At 42.8% G+C, this 20,694-nt stretch overlaps 3 protein-coding genes across 3 annotated transcripts in view; 2 read left to right on the forward strand and 1 right to left on the reverse strand.

Moving 5' to 3' along the window:
- BPIFC (BPI fold containing family C) overlaps positions 1-20,694 on the forward strand; it is a 41,682-nt gene that overhangs the window by 15,665 nt on the left and 5,323 nt on the right. The window contains exons 8-12 of the mRNA XM_060113596.1: positions 1,181-1,272; positions 2,823-2,999; positions 4,208-4,261; positions 5,065-5,235; positions 5,874-5,941. Coding sequence (XP_059969579.1) covers positions 1,181-1,272; positions 2,823-2,999; positions 4,208-4,261; positions 5,065-5,235; positions 5,874-5,941 — 562 coding nt within the window. The remainder of the gene's footprint in view (positions 1-1,180; positions 1,273-2,822; positions 3,000-4,207; positions 4,262-5,064; positions 5,236-5,873; positions 5,942-20,694) is intronic.
- On the reverse strand, positions 8,584-10,440 carry LOC132499002 (eukaryotic translation initiation factor 4E-like). The gene is made up of 2 exons (XM_060113308.1): positions 10,348-10,440; positions 8,584-9,579 (listed from the first exon to the last, which is right to left on the reverse strand). The coding sequence occupies exons 1-2, from the start codon at positions 10,438-10,440 to the stop codon at positions 8,905-8,907; spliced, it is 768 nt and encodes a 255-aa protein (XP_059969291.1). The 3' UTR covers positions 8,584-8,904.
- Positions 16,912-17,608, forward strand: LOC132499046 (pleckstrin homology domain-containing family B member 2-like). Its single transcript, XM_060113369.1, is given in 2 exon segments — positions 16,912-17,277; positions 17,280-17,608. Coding segments are annotated over 2 exon segments (507 nt in total). The 5' UTR covers positions 16,912-17,015; the 3' UTR covers positions 17,525-17,608.

Here is a 20,694-nt window from a genome sequence, read left to right on the forward strand (position 1 = left end):
CAAGCTCAAAGCCCCATGTGGGAGCATGCCGAGTGCGTTGGAGGAATTTTGAGTCCATACCGAGAGCAGAGGGAATGAGGGGAAAGCAGCAGGAGATGAGGTCAGAGAGTGGGAAAGCAGATGGCTAGATCTTCAGGGCTCTGTAGGTCATTACAAAACCTGGCTCTTAGTCTGAGATGGGAAGTCTTGGGAGAGTTCTGAGCACAGCTTTCATGAACTGACTTATATTTTAAGGAGATCACTCTGGTTTCTGTCTATTAATAAGAGGACAGGATTCAGGGGTGGAAGCAGGGAGACCACTTAAGAGGCTAGTGCAGTGACCCATACGAGCAAGGAAGGCAGTGACCTGGATGGAGTGACGAAGATGGTGAGATCTGTTCAGGTTTCGGATGTACCTGGAGGGTAGGGACAGTGGTATTTGCTGACACATTGAATGTGGGTCATGAGGGGAGTCAGGCATGAGCCCAGGGTTTACTCTGAGCAGCTAGAAAATTGGAAGAGTGGAATTACCGATACCAAGATGGGGAAAACTATAAGACTATGTTTGTAGTAGGCCCTCTGGAGCTCAGTTACAGATCTGCTCTTATTACGCTGTATTATAATTTCCTGTTTATATGTCTGTCTCCTCCTCCAGACTGTGAATTCATTGAGGGCAGGGACGTTGACTCTTCTCTGTGTTCTCAACACTGAGCACAGTGCCTAACTCACACTAGGTTCATAAATATTAGCTTGATAAAGGGATGAGAGGAGATGGTGGCTGGACAGATGGATTGATGAGTGGATGCAGATAGATGAATAAAAAAGAACAGATTGGAGAGGTAGAGAAAGAGAAAGAAGATGTAGAAAAGATGAGGAAAGAACCAGTGGAGGATTGCCATGTCCTAGGTTGCTGTGGGCAAATTTCTTTACTTCTGGGAGCATGCATAAAAGGCTATGTACCAAAATTTTACTGATGTTACTCTCTGGGCAATGTGACAAAGAAGAGTTTTTACTTTCTTCTTTTGATTTATCTACTTTTCCTGGGTTTTGAAAAGTAAGCAAGTATTATTTATGAAATAGGGTAATGGTTATTTTTTGTTTTAAATAACAGAGGATTAAAAATTTGTTCTGGATAAATATTAACCACGTGTTATACTATACCTTTAATAAATGTAAATTTTCTTTTTTCTTTGTTATTTAGTTTTAAGAAAGGTTGACAACTATACTCTGCTGGATTATTCCCTAATCGGTTCTCCAGAAATTACTGAGAATTACGTTGATCTGAATTTGAAGGTAATTTTATTATCATCAGAGTCCTAAGCTTGGCTATCAGTAACCACTATTCAAGGAACAAATATTATGTGCAGAGGGAAATATAACTACATTCTCTTCCAATAGTTTAATTTTCTTTCAAGCAGTTCTCTCATGTTTATGCTCCTTTAAAAGACTCTTGAACATCTTGACTGGTAAATGATTGTTTGGATTGCACAGCATATGTCTGCCTTCTTCAAGAAAAGTATCGTGATGTCTCTGCCTCTGGGAGTAAGGCTTGAGACTAAGGGGCAGCAAGTAGAATAGTCTGCATTTATTAGAGCTCAACAGATCAGTAGACTATAAATATTGATTCTTTTCCTAGCTCTCAGGTTAGTCGATCTGAGGACTGCTGAACTCTGTCAGGGCCATTAACACATGATAATAGTGTTTACTGATTCTGGAAAAGTGATTAACTGTGCTTTTGTCCCAAAGTAGATATAATTTATTTTTAATTTTTTAAAATTTATTTATTTTGGGGGGAGGCTACTCTCCGTTGCGGTGCGCGGGCTTCTCATTGTGGTGGCTTCTCTTGTTGTGGAGTATGGGCTCTAGGCATGCAGGCTTCAGTAGCTGTGGCACGTGGGCTCAGTAGTTGTGGCTCAAAGGCTCTAGAGCGCAGGCTCCGTAGTTGTGGCGCACAGGCTTATTTGCTCCACGGCATGTGGGATCTTCCCTTACCAGGGCTCAAACCCGTGTCTCCTGCATTGGCAGGCGAATTCTTTTTTTTTTTTTTTTTTTTTGCAGTACGCAGGCCTCTCACTGTTGTGGCCTCTCCTGTTGTGGAGCACAGGCTCCAGACGCGCAGGCCCAGCGGCCATGGATCACGTGCCCAGCCGCTCCATGGCATGTGGGATCTTCCCGGACCGGGGCACGAACCCATGTCCCCTGCATCGGCAGGCGGACTCTTAACCACTGCGCCACCAGGGAAGCCCAAGCAGGCGAATTCTTAACCACTGCACCACCAGGGAAGCCCCCGTTGGTTTTTTTTTTTTTTTAATGTATGTTGGCTTATGTTTCAATCAGAGTCATTCAAATCAGTTAAATATTACACAAGACACCATTTTGTAATAACAGCCTATAGCTTACGAAGGCCGCAGTAAAAATGCCACAAAAATGCTTTGAGCCATTTAGAATCCTGGGTCCTTCTTTCTGTGATGCCCCAGATGCTCAGAAGTCATGGATTTTGAAGGTCAAATGTTTGACATCTCTACATGACACTTCAGGAACTATTCAGAGCTGTCCCCTCCAGCTACATTCACCTGCCTTCCCGTCTCTGAGAAGAGGACTAACAAGGAACTTCTCACTGGATTACACCCCAGGGTGGACAGACACACTCAGATATGCTCAAGAAGTCACCAGAGCTCTGAAACATAGTCCCCAGTCAAGGAGTCAGAGGACTCATGGTTTTTTCATCCCTACTGAGTTTCTGGAATATTCCTTATTCTGACTTGAGTGGGTCCACCTTCTTTAGTCCTGCACATTCGAGTCTTCTCCTGATAACACTGGTCTTTCTCTCTGTTTCCCCACAGGGCGTATTCTATCCCCTGGAAAATCTCACAGATCCCCCCTTCTCATCAGTTCCTTTTGTGCTCCCAGAACACAGTGACTCTATGATCTACATTGGAATCTCCGAGTATTTCTTTAAATCTGCATCCTATGCTTATTTTACAGCTGGGGCTTTCAACGTCACTCTCACCACAAAAGAGGTGAGGAGAGTTAACGGATGATGACAATTGACACCAACATTTAATCTTGTTCTAAGTATCCCATTATGGGGGGTTTTATGTCATAGTTTCTATTCCTGGGCCTTTGTAGACACTATCACTCCTAGCAGGACAATGAATGAAGGGATTGTGGAATGAATGTTGATACTAGTTGGGGAGTTGTTGGGTTTCCAGTTCTGCTAATTTCAGCTTTTTATGATACTGGGCCACTGTTCTTCTAGACTGATCTTCAGTAATACCACGAAGCCCCTCCACTGCTTATTACCTGTGACAAATACCTATGAAAATTTGGTAATTTCAATGTACTTAACTTCTCTGTGCCAGATTTTCATCATTTGGAAAATGGGAATAATAATGTTCCATACTCGTAGGGTTGTTATGGGCATTAAAGAGGTTTAAATATACGTAAAGCACTCAGACCAATGCCTAGCACAGACTACATGCTCTATAAGTGTTGATTATCATCATCATCATCATCATCATCATCATTATTATTTTATTATTTGTGTTATGCCAACATAAAGATTTCTGCTGTTAGTAATTACAACTGACATCTACGATGACCAGTAAATAGCACAGATATTCATTCAAAGATCCTCTTTGCCATGCCCCTCCCTTTTATAATGAGAACTCTCTCTCCGACCAGTCAACTAACAACTTTTATTGAGCATCCCTTATGTATCTTTTCATTCTCTAGGCCTTAAGTATACAAATACTTATAAATCTTGTGTTCAAAATGCTGGTGGCAACACCAGCTGCCATACAGTACTGACAATTAGACACTTCTAGCTTCAGACTTGAAAACCATTCATCTCTGAAGATAAATTACTTATGCATCGTATGTCTCAGTAACCTCTGAAAAAGAGGACAATAACACAAGACATTGTTAACCACTGTAAAATGTTTACACATGGATCATACCTATATGATATACACTGTGTTCCTAAGGTTAAAAGGCCCTTACTCAAAAGCAATGTAACTTCCTGTGTGACCTAGGACAAGTCACTTTACTTCTCTGGGCCTCAGATTTCCTGTGGTTGGGCTATAAAATAATCAGTCACCTTCAAACACTAGGCATTTTTGGTACAACAGCTTCATGATTCGTAAAAATTATAGGGAATGCTGCATTTTCCCTGAAAATACAACCCAGGTAAAAACCTTACAGTGACATGATGGTCTTCATTTTCCAGATTTTCAACCGTTTGATTCGCAACTCTCAAGGCCTTGGCAACATGCTCTCCTGGGTGAGTGCTCAGGGTTTGACTCCTTAATGGTGTATTTGGTTTCGCTGCAATTACTTCTGGAAGACTTTTTGGTTCTTTATGTTCCTTTCTGGTCCAAGCTTGCATCCATATTTCCATTCTTAAGAGTTTTTCTTTTAATCAGATATCCACAAATATTAACTGAACAGTACAAGTACAAGTACTAGGAAAGACATGGTACACAGAATAAATCATTTGTTCCTTCCATAAGGTTCCACCACACTTTAAATAATTAGCTTAAATGGGAAAGGAAGGAATAGTGCCACATTGTGACTTTAATAAAACAACTATTAATATCATGCTGTCATGGGCTCTGAGTATTGGACACAGTATATTGAAAGGCTCAGGTTTGCCCTGGAGGACAGAGAGATGCTCGTGTAGCATCCTGGGTTTAGAGCAAGGATCTTGAGTCAGACAGACCTAGATTTGAATCCCAGTTCTATAACTTACTCATCTGGAACCTTGAGAAAATTACTTAACCTCTCTGAGACTCACTTTCTTTAGTTGTGAAATGGGAATTCTGATAGAACCTGCCTCAGAGAGATTTTGTGGAGATTAGATGCAATAATACTGAAAGTCCTGACATGGTGCCTGACACACAGTATGTGTTCAATAAATGCCAGCTGTTATTATTATTATCTTGTTATTGGTATAATTATGAAAGAGCTTTTTTCTGTTCTAACTGTATGATGTAAGATTAATCACCACAGGCCACCCCAAATTTGTGATTTCCCCTCTTCAACTCACGACTCCCAATCTCTGTTTCTTTCCCTGAATGTGGGCAGATTGCAGAGCTGTACATCTTGTCCCAGCCCTTCATGGTACAGGTCATGGCAAGAGAGCCTCCTGTGGTCAATTTATTACCGGGTAACTTCACCCTAGACATCCCTGCCTCCTTCGTGATACTCAGCAAGTCCAAGAACTCGACTGCGGAAACCATCGTTTCCATGGATTTTGTAAGTCTGCGGGGACAGGAGGGCAGCCTACAGATACCAGTCCTGTTCCTGCAGTAGACCACTGACCAGCAGGGTCTACTAAATGTTTGGAGGGATGGGATGTGATCCATCGATTAGGAGAGAGGACAGGGTTGAGACTGGGGTGGGGGTACGTATGGGAGGCGAGTGCTCATACCCCCAAACGTTGTAAAATACCTCTCCCCGCTTCTCCACATCCTGTGCGCCCTTCCCTGTGCTTCAGTTACATTGATAACCAAATTTCTTTTTTCTTGAAATAAGTCAGTCAAGGTGGAATTCAAGTTTATTTGAGTAGATGAAGGCCAAATGCAATCTGAGAGAAAATGACTGAACAATGAACCTAAGTGAGATGTCTCTCTCTCCCTCTCTCTCCCCCCACTGTCCCCCACACACGCAAAAGAGAGATTAGAAGAAAAGGAAAAATAATTTAAAGGAGATCTTCAAACAAAAAGTCTTTAGTTTCCCTACCTTCAAGATAATATTTTTAGAGCTATTGCTTTCCAATATTTTTTGAGATGAGAGTGAAAGTGAAGTTTATGTTTCTACTATAGGTAATGATATTCATGGCCAAAATGGATAAATTCACTCATCTTACTAATGTACGCTTTTGTTCTCTGCAGGTTGCTAGTACCAATGTTGCCCTGGCTATTTTGGGACAAAGATTGATCTGCTCTTTATCTCTGAACAGGTAAGCTCAGTTGATGTGACTGTTGGACGGTAGTAATAAGTGAATCAACAGACCTTAGAGACAAGTGAATAGTAACAAAACAGGTGAAGTTACCATTCAATAGAACATGAATCACTTAAACATTTCTCCTATAATAGTCCAGATAATTTCAAAATATGGACCTAACTGAAAATTATGAAGCTTTTCTTTTTTCTTCCCATTAGACAATATTCAGATAAATTTGGCAAGAAAATTATTGTAAATTTAATTCCACAATGTAAATTCTCATTCTAATGGTACAGCAGTGTAAAATAAAGTTCCTCTTCAACAAATTTAGAATGCATGCTATTGAAGAAAGAGCATGAAACTTTGAGGTCAAGGAAGGAAGTTTCAAATCCCTGCCCCCTGGTTCCAGAACCGTGATCAAGTCTGTTAACCTCTTTGAACCCCAGTTTCCTTATCTGTAAAATAATGAAGTTGGACAAAATCATCTCTGAGTTACCTTCAGGCTCTGACACTCTGATCCCTTTACTAAAGTGTAGAATTTAACAAGACCACGCGCCATGGCCTGGATGGCTCTCAAACACAAACCATGCAGTGTGAAAGGGCTTGAGCAGGTCATGTACACAGATCATTGAACACTAATTGCCACTGGGAAGAACCACCTGCAAAGCCCGTTCTCCTCAGCCCAATAAAGCCCATAGTTGAAGCCATGAATCAGACTACCTGGGGCAGAGGGAGGCAAGGGAGGATATACAGAATAATCAAATGGCCCAGACTAAATCCATGAAAGGACAAAAAAGGACGCAATAAAACAGACAAAGAAATCCTAGTCTGAAAAGATTGGGAAACCGACAGAGAGAAAAAGTAAGTCAATCACCATAAGTCAAATTGATGGTTAGGAAGACTAATGTAGAAACATGGAAAATGTTTTCAATAAAATAATATGAAATGGAATAAGCAGAATACAGAACTGCATAAACACAACAGTCAGCCATGTAAAATAGCTTTCCATCTGGATAAGGAAGTGAATTACCAATGAGGGGTTGTGTTAGACTATGAGATTATGAGTCGGTTGTTTCCTCAACATTTTCTTTATAACTATGTTGTTTTCCCAATAAAAGGAACAGTAAAAGCAAAAAGTAATATGGCTTCCCAGAAATAAAAGACTTCATGAAGGCTTTCTCCTCAACTTTACCCAGGCCTTCAAAGAATGACTAACTTTTTCCATTAAATTCTAAAGGCACAGTGCCCAGAGCCTATGAGACTTCAGGGACCCATGAAAATGTTTTAATGTATTTTAAAATAAGAATTTTAAGATGAATACAATCCAGACTGGATTATACGTTTCTTTATAACAACACAGTCTTCGAAGATAATTTTAAATTTTTTTTTTTTTGGAGGAAGGGCTCCTGAAGGCTTCAGGCTACCAGAATTCATAATGTGGCCCTGTTTCTAGAGGATCAAAGCTGATGAAACTCTGAACCTTGATGGGTGATGTTTGAGATGGCAGTTTTAATGGTTGAGAGGATGGAAGCCAGAGAGCAGGAGATGAGGAGGGAAAGGACCAAAGGTGAAGAGCTGGCGGTATCTGAGCTAGGCCGAGAGAAAGGAGAGAATTTGGAAGGCGGTTTGCCTGAGCCGCAGGACTGTGAGGCCTCTATCTGAAGACTGAGAGGAAAGGGCTATAGGAAAGGGGAGCTGGAAATCTGGAGTGATGGGGGAGTATGCGGGCAGGGCTGCTAATTGAGGCAGCAAGCTCTGAGAAGGTAGAAACATTTGCACTTGAGCGGGCTTCTGGTTTACTGGCAGGATCTGAAGGAAGGATTTAATAGGAAAGGGACTTCAGGCTGTGGCAGGCAGCTAGGAAAGATCTTAAGTTGCAGAGACCAAGTTTGCTTCTCTGCTTAATTGGGCTTGACCCTCACCTCCAACATTCTACCAGTAAGAAACTGCATGTACAGCGGGCATTATGTTTATTTTATTTTATTTTTTTGTCTAAAAGACAATTCACTGTACACATTTTATTTACAGTTTTGTACACTGTCTTAATATGAATGGGACCACTTTTCTACTTGAGCCATTTTTTAACCAAAGCAAAATAACCTAAGTATAACAAAGTGTTAAAATACAGCATAAAGATAAAAAAACAGACATACTAATTCTAATTAGGAATGTAATTATGATGTTACATTTTTTATAATCCACAATTATGTTTAGGAAATCACACAAACATAGATCACTGATTTGAATGAAATGCATAAATTTGTAGCAAAGCTTTGTAGTTACAAAAAAACAAAAAAATTACCAAAGAATGCACAAAATTAATGTTTATTCCACCTCTGTGTCATATTCCTGGATTCTTCACCAATGTTACATGAGGAAAAAAACAAAAGCAAAACAAATGAAAAACTGAAATCAGAATCACTAATGTTATCAAGTAGGGAAACAAATAAATTAAAATCTAGCAGGCATCAGCAAGAGTACAGCACAGACAATGCTGTAAAAAGAAACAAAGAAAATTGTTAGAAAACTGTATGCATCATACTCTTTCAAACCAGCAAAATATGCTCCTGCATACAATGGAACATAAACAGAATCGTTCTCTTGTAAGGTATAGAAATGCAAATTCTATTCTTTAATATTGTAGATGGGTCAAATGTGTTTGTAATCATTAATTCTTTTAAGCTATTACAGAGTGGGCCAAGAACACATTTATGGATTCTGGGGACGATGTGTACTATAATTCTTTGATTGGGATAGTGGACACTCTAGCCAAAATTAAAAAAAAAAAACAAAAAAAAAAACTATGAACTCAGAAGTACAAGACAAAGGCGAATGAGACTTCTCTTATATCTTAGCAACATTTAGATGGAAATCAAATTTAAATGCAGTCCACTCTGCTTTTGAAGAGGCTTTGGTTCAGCTCCCAAATCTCAATTGCTTGATGCAGTCTCCTATGAGAATACTCAGAAGGTGTCTTCTTAAACAACAAACTTATTTTTAGTGGTGGAGCCACTCTTAGTAGCCGTGTCTGCATGGGACTGATAACCAATCACTATCTTTGGAGGAAGTCCTAACCTTTCCTTGTATACCCTCCCTATATGTGTAACTGCTTCTCTGTTTTCACATTCAGTAGTCCATATTGCTATTTTATCACCTTTAGCTCTAACATTAACCACAGCTCCACATACATCATCACTGTAGTCATCAAAAGACTCTCCAATAAGGCACAGCAGTGTCTCTAGCCAAAAGCGATCGAGGTCACTTCGTCTCTGCTGTTTGTTCAATGTAATTAGCCATCGTCCTCCTCGTTTGTTCTTCTCATCTTCCCACATAGGCTCAATACCATCCTTAAAAAGTGAGTAGTCACAGCCAAGCATTAAATTACTAGACAACTGGATATGGTTGTACAGAGCCCAAAAGTCTTCAACAGTATCAAACTTAGAGATCAGCCGAAGGTTTGCTTGCCAAGTTTTGCTTTTATCATTTTTAAAAAACCAGAGTGCCCATCTGTTCTGTAAAGGATGTTTAATATAGTGTTCTGGGTTAGCAACCTCCTGATTAGATTCTGTTTTCTCTTCTTCTGTAGGTGGGGGATTAGGAGTAGGGGTGGTTTCCTCTCCGTGAGCTCTCGGGCCCCCACCAGAACGTGGGCTCTACACGACGTCGCGGCCAACCTCTGGGGAGCCCCCAGTTGTCCGCGGGGAGGTCAGGCTCACGAAGAGGGGGAGGGGGCGGCAAGGGATAGCGTGCGCGCCGGGAACGCCGTCCCGCGGGGTTCCCGAGTCCGAACGGAGACGGAGCGTGCGGGCCGGTGGGGGTGGGGGCCAAAAGCAATACTCCTATGTTTATTTATGGGAGTAACTGGGAAAACTGATGGTAACCTGCTAAATTCACATCATCCAAAGGAATGTTTGAATTCCTTCTCCAGCTTCTGGCGGTCCACAAGCCTTCTTTGACCTTGTGAACACAAACCTGAAATTAGGAATCCTGCCTGCTTGAAGTCTCTTCCAAACACCCCTGTGATCTCCTTTAGATTCACGTGCTGGGGAGGCTTCCTGCGCCCTGAGGCCTTAGTAGAGTCTGAACAAGACCACCTACATAGTTTGTGAGGCTTGGTGCCAAATGAAAGTGCAGACCCCCTGTTCAAAAATTATGAAGAATTTCAAGATGGAGATGGCGGGGCGTTAAACCGAGCACAGAGCTCTTCTGAGCACCGTGCAGGTCACATGCACTGAGTCTGAGTGGGGCTCCTGCAGCGGGTACTATAGCAAACCTCAGGCAGTGAGCAGACTAGGGGCAAAGCAGGTGGGCCTGGCATCACTCAGGCCTCAGGCAGTCAAGCCCAGAAGCAAGACCACAAAGGAGCAGAGGCTGTGCTGAAAGAGCAGCCTTAGCCTTTGGCACAAGAGCAGGAGCCCCGCCTCCCACATGGGCCACAGCAGCCAACGCCTCCGCTCCCGGGCTCCACAGAGCTGCTTTTCAGGGTGAGCTGGTTTGGTCTTAAGTGACGTCATAGAGACACAGCAGGAAGAGGTGTAAAGTGGGTGGGGAGCGGTGAAACACCCCTGAGGAGAGCCAGGGAACACAGGGTCTCCGAATACGTCTCCCCAGAACACCACGGCCTTCCTAACTGTCCCCTGTCCTAGGGCATCTCTCTCTGGAGCTGCTCAGGGCTGGCTAGCTAGACACGAGATGCAGAAATCAGAGGCGAATCCAGGGTGGTGAGTTTAGAGAGGTGGGGAGATCATGGGCTTTGGAATCAGACTAGCTGGTTCAGGTCCCAGCCCAGATCATTAGCTGTGGGATCTCAGGCAAGTTTCTTAATCTCTCTGGGCCTACATTTTCTCCTCTATAAAATGATATAATAAAACCTACTTCAGGGAGTTGTTGTGAGGAGTACATGAGTTAATACATGTAAAGTGCTTGTTAAGTGTTAAAAAAAATGATGGCTATGGCTATTATCTAAAATTATGGGGACTGGCCTCAGCCAGGGGAAGGAAGGGATCAATTATACAAGATCATTCCACGAGCTCTATTCAGAAAACACCTCACTCCCCTGTCTCCTGTCCAGTGATGGCTATTAGAGAAATTGCCTTTTGTTCTACCATTTATAACTACACTTTATCATTGAGCCTTCACTATCTGCTGGTCCTGTACTAAGCACCACACATATATTACTTTATTTAAACCTCACAGCCCTGTATCTCCAGGATCCGGCACAGCGCTCCATAAATGTCTGTAGATTGAATGAATAATCCTAGAGGTAGCTTATCATCCCCATTTTCCAGCTTAGAGAGGTCAAATAACTTACTCAAGTGTTGACCAAAATAAATGGACTGCCGGATATTTCTCCCCAGCAAAGATGTGCGTATTCGGGATGAGCAGAGAACTGCAGTTTGGGGTCTATAACCATGGTGAGCCCTGTGCAAGTCCCCACATGGCAAGGGAAGGAGAGCCCTTTTATAGAGGGAAAAGGAAGTTGGGAGGGCTGTAGTAAACATAGGGTCCATGGATTTTCTTTAGCTAAGTCCTTGCCAGGAAACAAGAGGAGGCTTCCTTCTTCCTGTTGGGCTCTGCTGTCGTCACAGGGTGTGAGAACTCCCCCTGCTGGTCTCCAGACTCTATTGAACTGAGCTTTCTATTAGTAATTTTTTATGCAAGTCACAGAGCTATTGAATGGCAGAGATAGAACTTGAACCTGAGTGAGTCTTCAATGCCATGAGTGTTTGTTTACTTACTACATTGTACTGCCTTTGATGTGGTGAATAGCTAAGTCTTAGAAAATGAGACTTAGACCTACAACTTATCAAATAAATACCTTTGCCTAGAGGAGAAAACCAGAAGCATGGAGTCAGGTTAAAGTGAAACAGGATGTCCTTTCTCAATGTTAAGTATTGATAGAAAAAAGAGAAGACACTGGCATTGTGTGTCCTGAAATGGAAAAAGCACACAGCCCTTTTCTTATTGCATTAAGGAACTGAGTGAAGGAAAGGATAAAGAAAGAGAAAGCTGAGAGTACTAGTAATAAACTTGACCTTTTTGTGTATGTCCAATTAAAAGCACAGGCTCTGGAGTCAAGCATGTCTCATTTTGAATTCTACCTCAGCCATTTGCTAGCTGTGTGACCTTGTGCAAGTTAACTAACCTCTCTAAGTATCCATTTCCTCCTCAGCAAAACAGAGTCCCTGTGTAGAATGTTGTATTGATAGAGATGAGAATGTATGAAAAGCACAGCACCCAGCCCATAATCAGTGCTCAAGAAACATCCGTTACTGCAACTAGTAGTACTTTATTCTCTTTCCTTATTCTAGGATGAAAGTTTGGCCAAGTAAGAGGGAGAAATTGGTCCCAAAAGACATGACAACTCAGGAGGGTCTTAAAAGCTGTGGAGTGGCCCCTAAACCAGATTCTTACAGTTCTTTCTATATTTGAGGCTTTTGTTCCAAACAGTTCTGTTTGGAGGTAACTCCAATCTAGGTTGGTTTATTAGGAGGTAACTTCAATCCAAATGTCCATGTAGACATTTTTGAGACTAATTCAGGGACCAAATTAAACAACACTTTCCTTTTGATGGTCTTCATACACATGACTTAATTCTAACCCTTTTTCTTAATCGCATGCAAAGCTCAAGGCAATCAAATGCACATTATTGTTCAACCATTTAGAGCTTGGAACATTTTTTTTTACATTCCCATGATTGAGGATTTGGATACTCCCAAACTGCACCCCACCCCACTACCACACACACACACACACACACACACACACACACACACACCCCTACCTACCTGCCCTGCAACCCCTCCCATGCAACACCATCAGAGAATGCAAATATAGCTGACTACAAGCAGATAGTATCACCACCCAACTCCACTTCTCACAGTTGGGCAGATAAACATTTCCCAACGTGAGCCATCTGGTGGGAAATAGAAAGGAAAACAAGTCTGGGAAGAATGGATTCAGTTTCTGTTGGAACGGTGCTTGGACAGGTCAGCAGAGCTCAGTCTTGGCAACTGGGCTGATCTCCATCTCCATCCTCCCTCTGAACTACTGTTGAGGCCAGGGTAGAGGAAGGCCACAGTGGGGAGCCCCTATCGGAGGTGGAACCCCGAATGACTTCTTACCTTTCTCTCAGACTCACTTGGGGAATTTCTAGACTGCAGAAGGCAATGGAGTTAAAATACTGGGGAACTGTGCCTCATCAAGAGGGTCCTTTAATTCTGGAGTGGGCTCAACACATTCCTCCCCTCAAAACGTTTCATCATTGGATTAAATCTACAGCCTAGGGTTTTCAAGCTCTTCAACGTGTGGTCCTACCTTTCCAGCCAGCAAGTCTTACCTCCCATAGCTCCCTAAATGAACATTTTGCTTTAGGTGCTTCACCCTCAAGGTGACCTCAATTCTAATAGATACTTTCCCACCCATCCTTTATCTGCTTGTTTATCCATACATCTATTCAATGAGAATTTATCGAGCACCTATTACATGCTCTGCACTGTTCCTGATACAAAGAGTTGAGAGAGGAACTATGGTTTCTTACCTTCCAGGTCCACAGCCTGGTGAGGGTAACACTCAGATTTTTTTTAATTAATTTTTATTGGAGTATCGTTGCTTTACAATGTTGTGTTAGTTTCTACTGTACAGCAACGTGAATCAGCTATACGTATACATATATCCCCTCTTTTTTGGATTTCCTTCCCATTTAGGTCACCACAGAGCATTGTGTAGAGTTTCCTGGGCTATACAGTAGGTTCTCATTAGTTATCTATTTTATACATGGTATCAGTAGTGTATATATGTCAATCCCAATCTCCCAATTCATCCCACCCCCCCTTCCCCCTTGGTATCCATACTTTTTTCTCTATGTCTTTGTCTCTATTTCTGCTTTGCAAATAATATCATCTATGCCATTTTTGTAGATTTCACATGTATGTATTAATATACGGTATTTGTTTTCTCTTTCTGACTTACTTCACTCTGTATGACAGTCTCTAGGTCCATCCACGTCTCTACAAATGACCCAATTTCATTCCTTTATATGGCTGAGTAATAGTCCATTGTATATATGTACCACATGCTAATGGACAGGGTAGGGTGCCAGTACATGGTAGTATACAGAGTGCTTCTCTCAAAGGGCAATTTATTTCTGCTGTCCCCCCCATATTACATACACACACACACACACACACACACACAGCCCTCGCTGGTCTCAACACCTTTTCACACCTTCTCAGAATTCCTGCAACAAGTAGTGTGTAAACCCACAAAAGAGCACCTGAATACAGGCTGCTTTGTATTGTTCTCTAATTGCTTCCTGTACATAAAGTTTCTCCCCATCCCTCATAAATATAGATATAAATAAAATTCTTCACATTGCCTAGCACATTACCAAGCATAGAAGAAGCACCTGGGAACCTCTCAGCCTGCCAATCTTTTCTCCATACTGCAGCCATAGTGATCTTTACAAAACACTGACATCCTCCCGCTTCTTAGAAACCTGCCACAGATTCCTTTTCAGGTAAACATCAAAATGCCAACATGACCTGAGAAACCCAGCCTGGTCAGCCACTGTCTGTCTGTCTAGCATCATCTCACTGTGCTCTCTCCATAGCTCTCTGTTCCCTCCACTGGGCCTTGGCCTCTGCCCAGACCCCTCCACTCTTCCTTCACCATTTTGCCTTTTTAATCCTGCTCCTCCTTCATATGTCAGTTCAAGGACACAGCCCTTTCTTGGAAACCTTCCTGCATCCACCAAGTTAGATCAGATTCCTTTGTCATTTGCCTCAATGAACAAATGAACGTATTTCTTTCCTTCAGACTATTGATCTAACCTGTAGTTAAACGTTCATCAGTGCAGTTATTTGGTTAATGTCTGCCTTCCCACTAGGCTGTAAGCTACATGGAGCAGTGAGTGTGTTTGGTTTTTCTCACACTTGTATCTCTGGTACCTGTCCCAGGCTGATGTATACTGGGTATTCAATAGATATCTGCTGGAAGAATCAATGAGTGAACGAATGAACACTAAGCACTAAGTGTGCCATGCTCTGTACTCAATCCCACGAATACAGAGGGAATTAAGACTGTATCTCAACCCACAAGCAGTTTATAGTCATAGGGCAAAGAGATAAACAATCATTATAGAGGATTGAGTGCAAGGATTGATTTTCAATGTCTGCCACGGCCACAGGGTTGGAGGAACGGCATTGTGAATGCCTGTGCTTTGGTCCACTTGGCCTTCATTATGTCATAGTTGCTATATTGACTCAGATTATGAAGGGCTTTTTGCCATGCTTAAAAGTTTGTACTTTAGCTCTGGTTTTCAATCAGAGCAGTAAACCTTCTCCAAAACTTTAAAAATAAACTATACTTCTATATGTCTGCAAGGTAGACCTATTTGAGCTCCCTTTCTCCCCAGCTGCTCTGTGGTTCTGTAATAAAAATTAGCTGCTAGTAGCAGGGCTTTAAGTAACAGGTTAGGTGCCAGGTGAAGGATAAAATGTCAAAGGAGTGAAGTTGTTCGCCACCTAGCGGTCTGAGTTGAGCTTGTGTGTTTTTCAGAGCCTGGACAGGAAGAGTTTGCTCTTTGCTCCACCTGTTTCTCTGCAGTTAGTGAGACTTGTCTCTTAGTAAACTAACCTAGTAAATATGCCTAGAGACTAGCAAATAGATAAAAGTCGTACGGCCCTAATAGGAAAGGATAGTTGGTTTGCGGGAAGCTCAGGTGGTCCTAAGATAACCAATCATGGCTTAGGGTTGTGATGAAAGAAAAGAAAGGACACTCACAAGTGTGTTCCATTTTATGTAGACCTAATTTCTAATTTGCTCTAGATTGCCCATTGTAAGAGGCAGGGTGACCAGGGGGAGGCACCCACATTTCCCCAGCAGTGCCTGCAAATGTTTGTTCAACTGCTCAGCTTACTTCCTTCAAAGATGCCCCAATGATTCTGGTCCTCACTTTCCACTAAGATCAATTTGAGCCACAGTGCCTCTGATACCATTTCTGATCCTTGTCAGAATTAACAGTCTTTCTGGTTTTTACTCCTAGCTGTCACTTTGAATAAATCTCAAAACCTAATTCATGCTAACATGATATTGGCTGATAATAAGCAAACTTACCTCTTCTGTGAATATCTGCTCCTTAAATGAAATAACAGAAAGATTCCCGGAAGAGGTCACACCTGAGTTAAATCTTAAGCAAGTAAAAGGAGTTAACTAGCCAAAGAGAAAGGAGAAGGGCAATTCTAGAAAGAGGGAGCCACATGAGCAAAAAGCATGGAGGCCAGAAATATCATGGAATATGCATGGAAACACCTCAAGGTCGTTTTAGGATCTTTATGGCCTTACCCACTCTAATTTTTGGAGACTCCATCCCAAAATATATTGCACATATTCAAATGCATTCCACAGTAAATATAATTTATATTTAACTATGAGTCGGGTTGAGTCAACGTGACTAGTGGCCATAATGTTACTTTTGTAGACATTTATTAATTTTAATTTTTCAGGATTTTTTGGTATGTGTTTTGAAGCCAATATACTTTAAACTCAGGTATATAGTACCTGATGAAAAAGACAGCATAGCGCTAAGCAGTTCGGAGTTACTGAGTATAAAGTTCAAGGTAGAGGGTGTGAGGCAGTCGGAGCCGAGGAGCCCGGCAGTGACCTTGCGCTCCCGCCCTGCTTCGGTGCACGGCTGTGGCCAGAGCCTTTGCAGGTGAGAAGACAGCGTTTGTGAAGAGTGGATGGTTGCTGAGACAGAGTACTATTTTATTTATTTATTTTTTTGTGGTACGCGGGCCTCTCACTGCTGTGGCCTCTCCCGCTGCGGAGCACGGGCTCCGGACACACAGGCCCAGCGGCCATGGCTCACGGGCCCAGCCGCTCCACGGCATGTGGGATCTTCCCAGACCGGGGCATGAACCCGTGTCCCCTGCATCGGCAGGCGGACTCTCAACCATTGCACCACCAGGGAAGCCCTTAGAGTACTATTTTGAAGCGCTGGAAGGAGAATTGGTTTGACCTGTGGTCAGATGGTCACCTGACCTATTATGATGACCAAACTCGGCAGAGTGTAGAGGATAAGGTGCACATGCCAGTGGACTGCATCAACATCCGCATGGGACATGAATGTCAGGATATTCAGCCTCCAGATGGGAAGGCAAGACTGCTGCACGTTGTTTGCCGAGATGGGAAAACCATCAGGCTTTGTGCAGAAAGCACAGATGATTGTTTGGCCTGGAAATGTACACTTCAGGATTCCAGGACAAACACAGCTTATGTTGGCTCAGAAGTCATGTATGATGAGGCTGCCAGGGCTTCCTCCCCACCTCCTTACACAGCCTATGCTGCACCAAGCCTGATGGCTGTGGTCCATGCAGTGGTGCATACCCGCCAGGATCTCAAGTTTTCTATGCTGCAAACGGGCAGGCTTGTGCTGTACCCTATCTGTACCCATATGCAGGACTTTATGGACAGCAGCCTGCCAACCAAGTCATCATTCGTGAGCGGTATTGAGACAATGACAGTGACCTGGCGCTGGGCATGCTGGCTGCAGCAGCCAGAGGCTTGGCCTTAGGGTCTCTGTTCTGGGTCTTCTAGAGTCCTTGGAACCTGGATGTGCATAGCTTCTGATACCCTGTGTGCAATAATATACTTTGCAGGGCATTTCTGTTTGTTATAAATGTTTTTTTTTTTTTTTTTTTTTTTTGCGGTATGCGGGCCTCTCACTGTTGTGGCCTCCCCCGTTGCGGAGCACAGGCTCCGGACGCGCAGGCTCAGCGGCCATGGCTCACGGGCCCAGCCGCTCCACGGCATATGGGATCCTCCCAGACCGGGGCACGAACCCGTATCCCCTGCATCGGCAGGCGGACTCTCAACCACTTGCGCCACCAGGGAGGCCCTGTTATAAATGTTTTTAACAATAGCTTTAGTAGTTCTTTTGAAAGTAGTGACATCATACTTACAACTAATCCATATAAGTACCACAGAGAAGGCTTTGGACTGCTGTTCAGCTAAAACGTGGACTATCTGGGAGCACTGGCTCATTCTAGGAGTTTTTTGTTTTTGTTTTTTTTTTTGCGGTACGCGGGCCTCTCACTGTTGTGGCCTCTCCCGTTGCGGAGCGCAGGCTCCGGACGCGCAGGCTCAGCGGCCATGGCCCACGGGCCCAGCCGCTCTGCGGCATGTGGGATCTTCCCATGCCGGGGCACGAACCTGTGTCCCCTGCATCGGCAGGCAGACTCCCAACCACTGCGCCACCAGGGAAGCCCTCTAGGAGTTTTTTATGGCACTCTCAGAATACCTTATTTGAACACACCTGTTTGGAAAGGCCATTTTCCTTTTAGAGTTAGGCCTTAGTGCTTAAGGGATAGTTTATTTTAGTATTACACTAGTAACATGGTGATGTATGAGTGAGTGAGTGATTAGGGCAAGAAGAACTGCAGCTGTTTTGTTTTAATGCCAGACTTTGAAACCTCAGACCAGAACTGGCTGCACGTTACTTCAGGAGTTGTAGGCTGGAACCTTCCTGAGGCAGCAATGTGATATGCCCACAGCCTCTGGGGCTCTGCGGGCTTCCAGCAAAGCTGACTGCTCAGGATGATGGGCGGGATGGCAGATCCCCCCCTTTAAAATGATACCTTTTCATTTTATTTTTACTAGTTTGTTTTTGGTAGCGATCCTTGGAAAACATCTCAAATTAGGAGTAGACTTGAGTCTCAGCGTTTTAGGGCTTTATCATTTAAAACTTGAACAAGGCAAAACAATTACAAACAAGTGTGTGGAGGTAGATTTGCTTTATTCAGAGGCATCATGTTTTTAGTGTTTACTCTGACTATTTTTATTGCCACTTCAGCCTACTTATAGCATATTTTTCTACTTGTTGAGAAAGTAATATTAAGAGAATGGTGAGGAAAGTGGAATGAGAGCCATAGTTACAGTGCTGTTTCAGGGAGTTGGACTGCACTGAGGATCCTCTTTTCCACCCTTCTGAAGGCTGTTAAAGAGCCCGTTTCCTGTCCTGTGCAGGACTGGGGCGCTGTGGCTGTCCCCGAGCACTGGGGTGCGTGCAGCCCCGGTGGTGGCATGGTGGGGGAGACTCAGGTTACAGATGGGAATTGCGGCCTAAGGACATGAATAACCTGCTCAGGGTATTACTCCACCTGATCAGGACACTGGCCTTGTTTTTATTCTTGACTCAAATGTTACAGAGAAGCTTAAACCATCTAATTTGAGCCCCAACTATGTGTGAAGTTCTGGAAAACTGAGTCGTGCATTTCTGTTATTTCTTATTTCTTTATTTACGTAAATTTTAAAACTTCAATTATTCCAGTTTTCTGTCCTGCATGCTTTAAAAAATGTACTTTTACAAAGGCAGTTTAGCACATTGAAGGTCTCTGCCCCTATATTCCATGTGGCCCTATTTTCCATAAAATACACTCCTAGTAGCACAAATTCTGTTTGTATTCTATGTGGCCAGTGACATACATAGTCTTTTGTTCCACTGATCAACGCACTCCACCTCTAAGGCAGACTTAAATTGATCTATCTCCGTATGAAACCAGATGCCAAATGAACTTTGTGGTGACCACAGGTCTGGTTTCCTAGTCAATTCTCTTGCACTTGTTGACTCTGGGGAGTCTGTTTCCAGCTGAAAAGAAGTATACTTGGCTGTCATCTCTTTGGGTGTTTGACATGGTGGAAAGTTGCCAGATGTGATGTGTGACGACACTGGTTTTGATGGTTAAAAATGTTACTTTAGTTATTTTACATTGTACGTAATAAGAATGGTTTTGTTCAGATGGTAATCATTATTTGAGCTGTATGCTTTACTTACAAAATACTAAACGCAGTTTTTAATGTTACATCAGGGTATTAATTTTGAACTTGGAGTTACTGGAACCACAGATACTGAGTTATGTCAGTGAAATGCCCTTGAAGCAGATGGTCTCCCTGTGTTCCCCTGGCTTCCCTCTGACAGAAGAGGGAGAGCTATGGACTGAAGCTTGGGCACACGTATTCCCCCGCATCTCCAGTCCCTGTCCCCAGTGGGGTCAGCCCCACTGGGCAACTATAGTTGAGTCTGGAAGTTCAATGTCACTAGTGACTTGATCCTGAGAGGAAACGCATACTTGGTATAAAGATGGGCTGAGATATTTCATTCCCCTGGCCCCAACTCTCGTAAATGCCAACAGTTAGGTAATCCTAAATCAAGAAGTTAGGTGAGTTGGAAGGAACTTGTTCAGGTTTAGTCAGTATTTTACTTCCATGTGTACTTTTAACTAGTTGGCCTTTGACATTGCACACATGCCAGTCTGGCTTGTTTCTTAGCTCTGTTCTTTTAATTCCTTGAGTTAACTTCAGGGTCTTAGATGTAAAGAGAAGGAAGAGACCTGTGATTGTGTTTCAGATCATCATTCATGAAACGGGCCAGACCGGGACCCAAGATTTGGATCATTGGAGAAGTTCCTGTCATTGAGACAAAATGACCCACGTTTATTTTCTGCATTAATTGTGATACTGTGTGATCTATCTTTCTGCTTCCCAAGTTTATGTAGACACCAGCATGGGATGCAGTTCCATTTTTTCCCCCTAGGTTGATCTTTTTTTCTGACTGCTTGCCTGTCTCTAGTATTCTGTTGTGTCCTCAGAACCTATTTTTCCCTGTATATGCAAATTGTATGCTTATAAGTGAAAATGTTAATACATTAAATGATTGCTAACCTTAAAAAAATTCAAGGTAGAGAATGAAAGATGAGAACAGAGAGGCA

This window comes from Mesoplodon densirostris, chromosome 11 (assembly GCF_025265405.1).
Source record: "Mesoplodon densirostris isolate mMesDen1 chromosome 11, mMesDen1 primary haplotype, whole genome shotgun sequence".
In the NCBI taxonomy this organism is placed as follows: domain Eukaryota; kingdom Metazoa; phylum Chordata; class Mammalia; order Artiodactyla; family Ziphiidae; genus Mesoplodon; species Mesoplodon densirostris.

Bases quoted from the DNA above. Each gene is read 5' to 3' on its own strand.
- LOC132499002 (XM_060113308.1), bottom strand. From the start codon at position 10,440: ATGACGTCACTTAAGACCAAACCAGCTCACCCTGAAAAGCAGCTCTGT. The intron at 9,580-10,347 runs GCGGGGCTCCTG...GACGTCGTGTAG, and splicing joins TGCTGTGGCCCATGTGGGAG to AGCCCACGTTCTGGTGGGGG.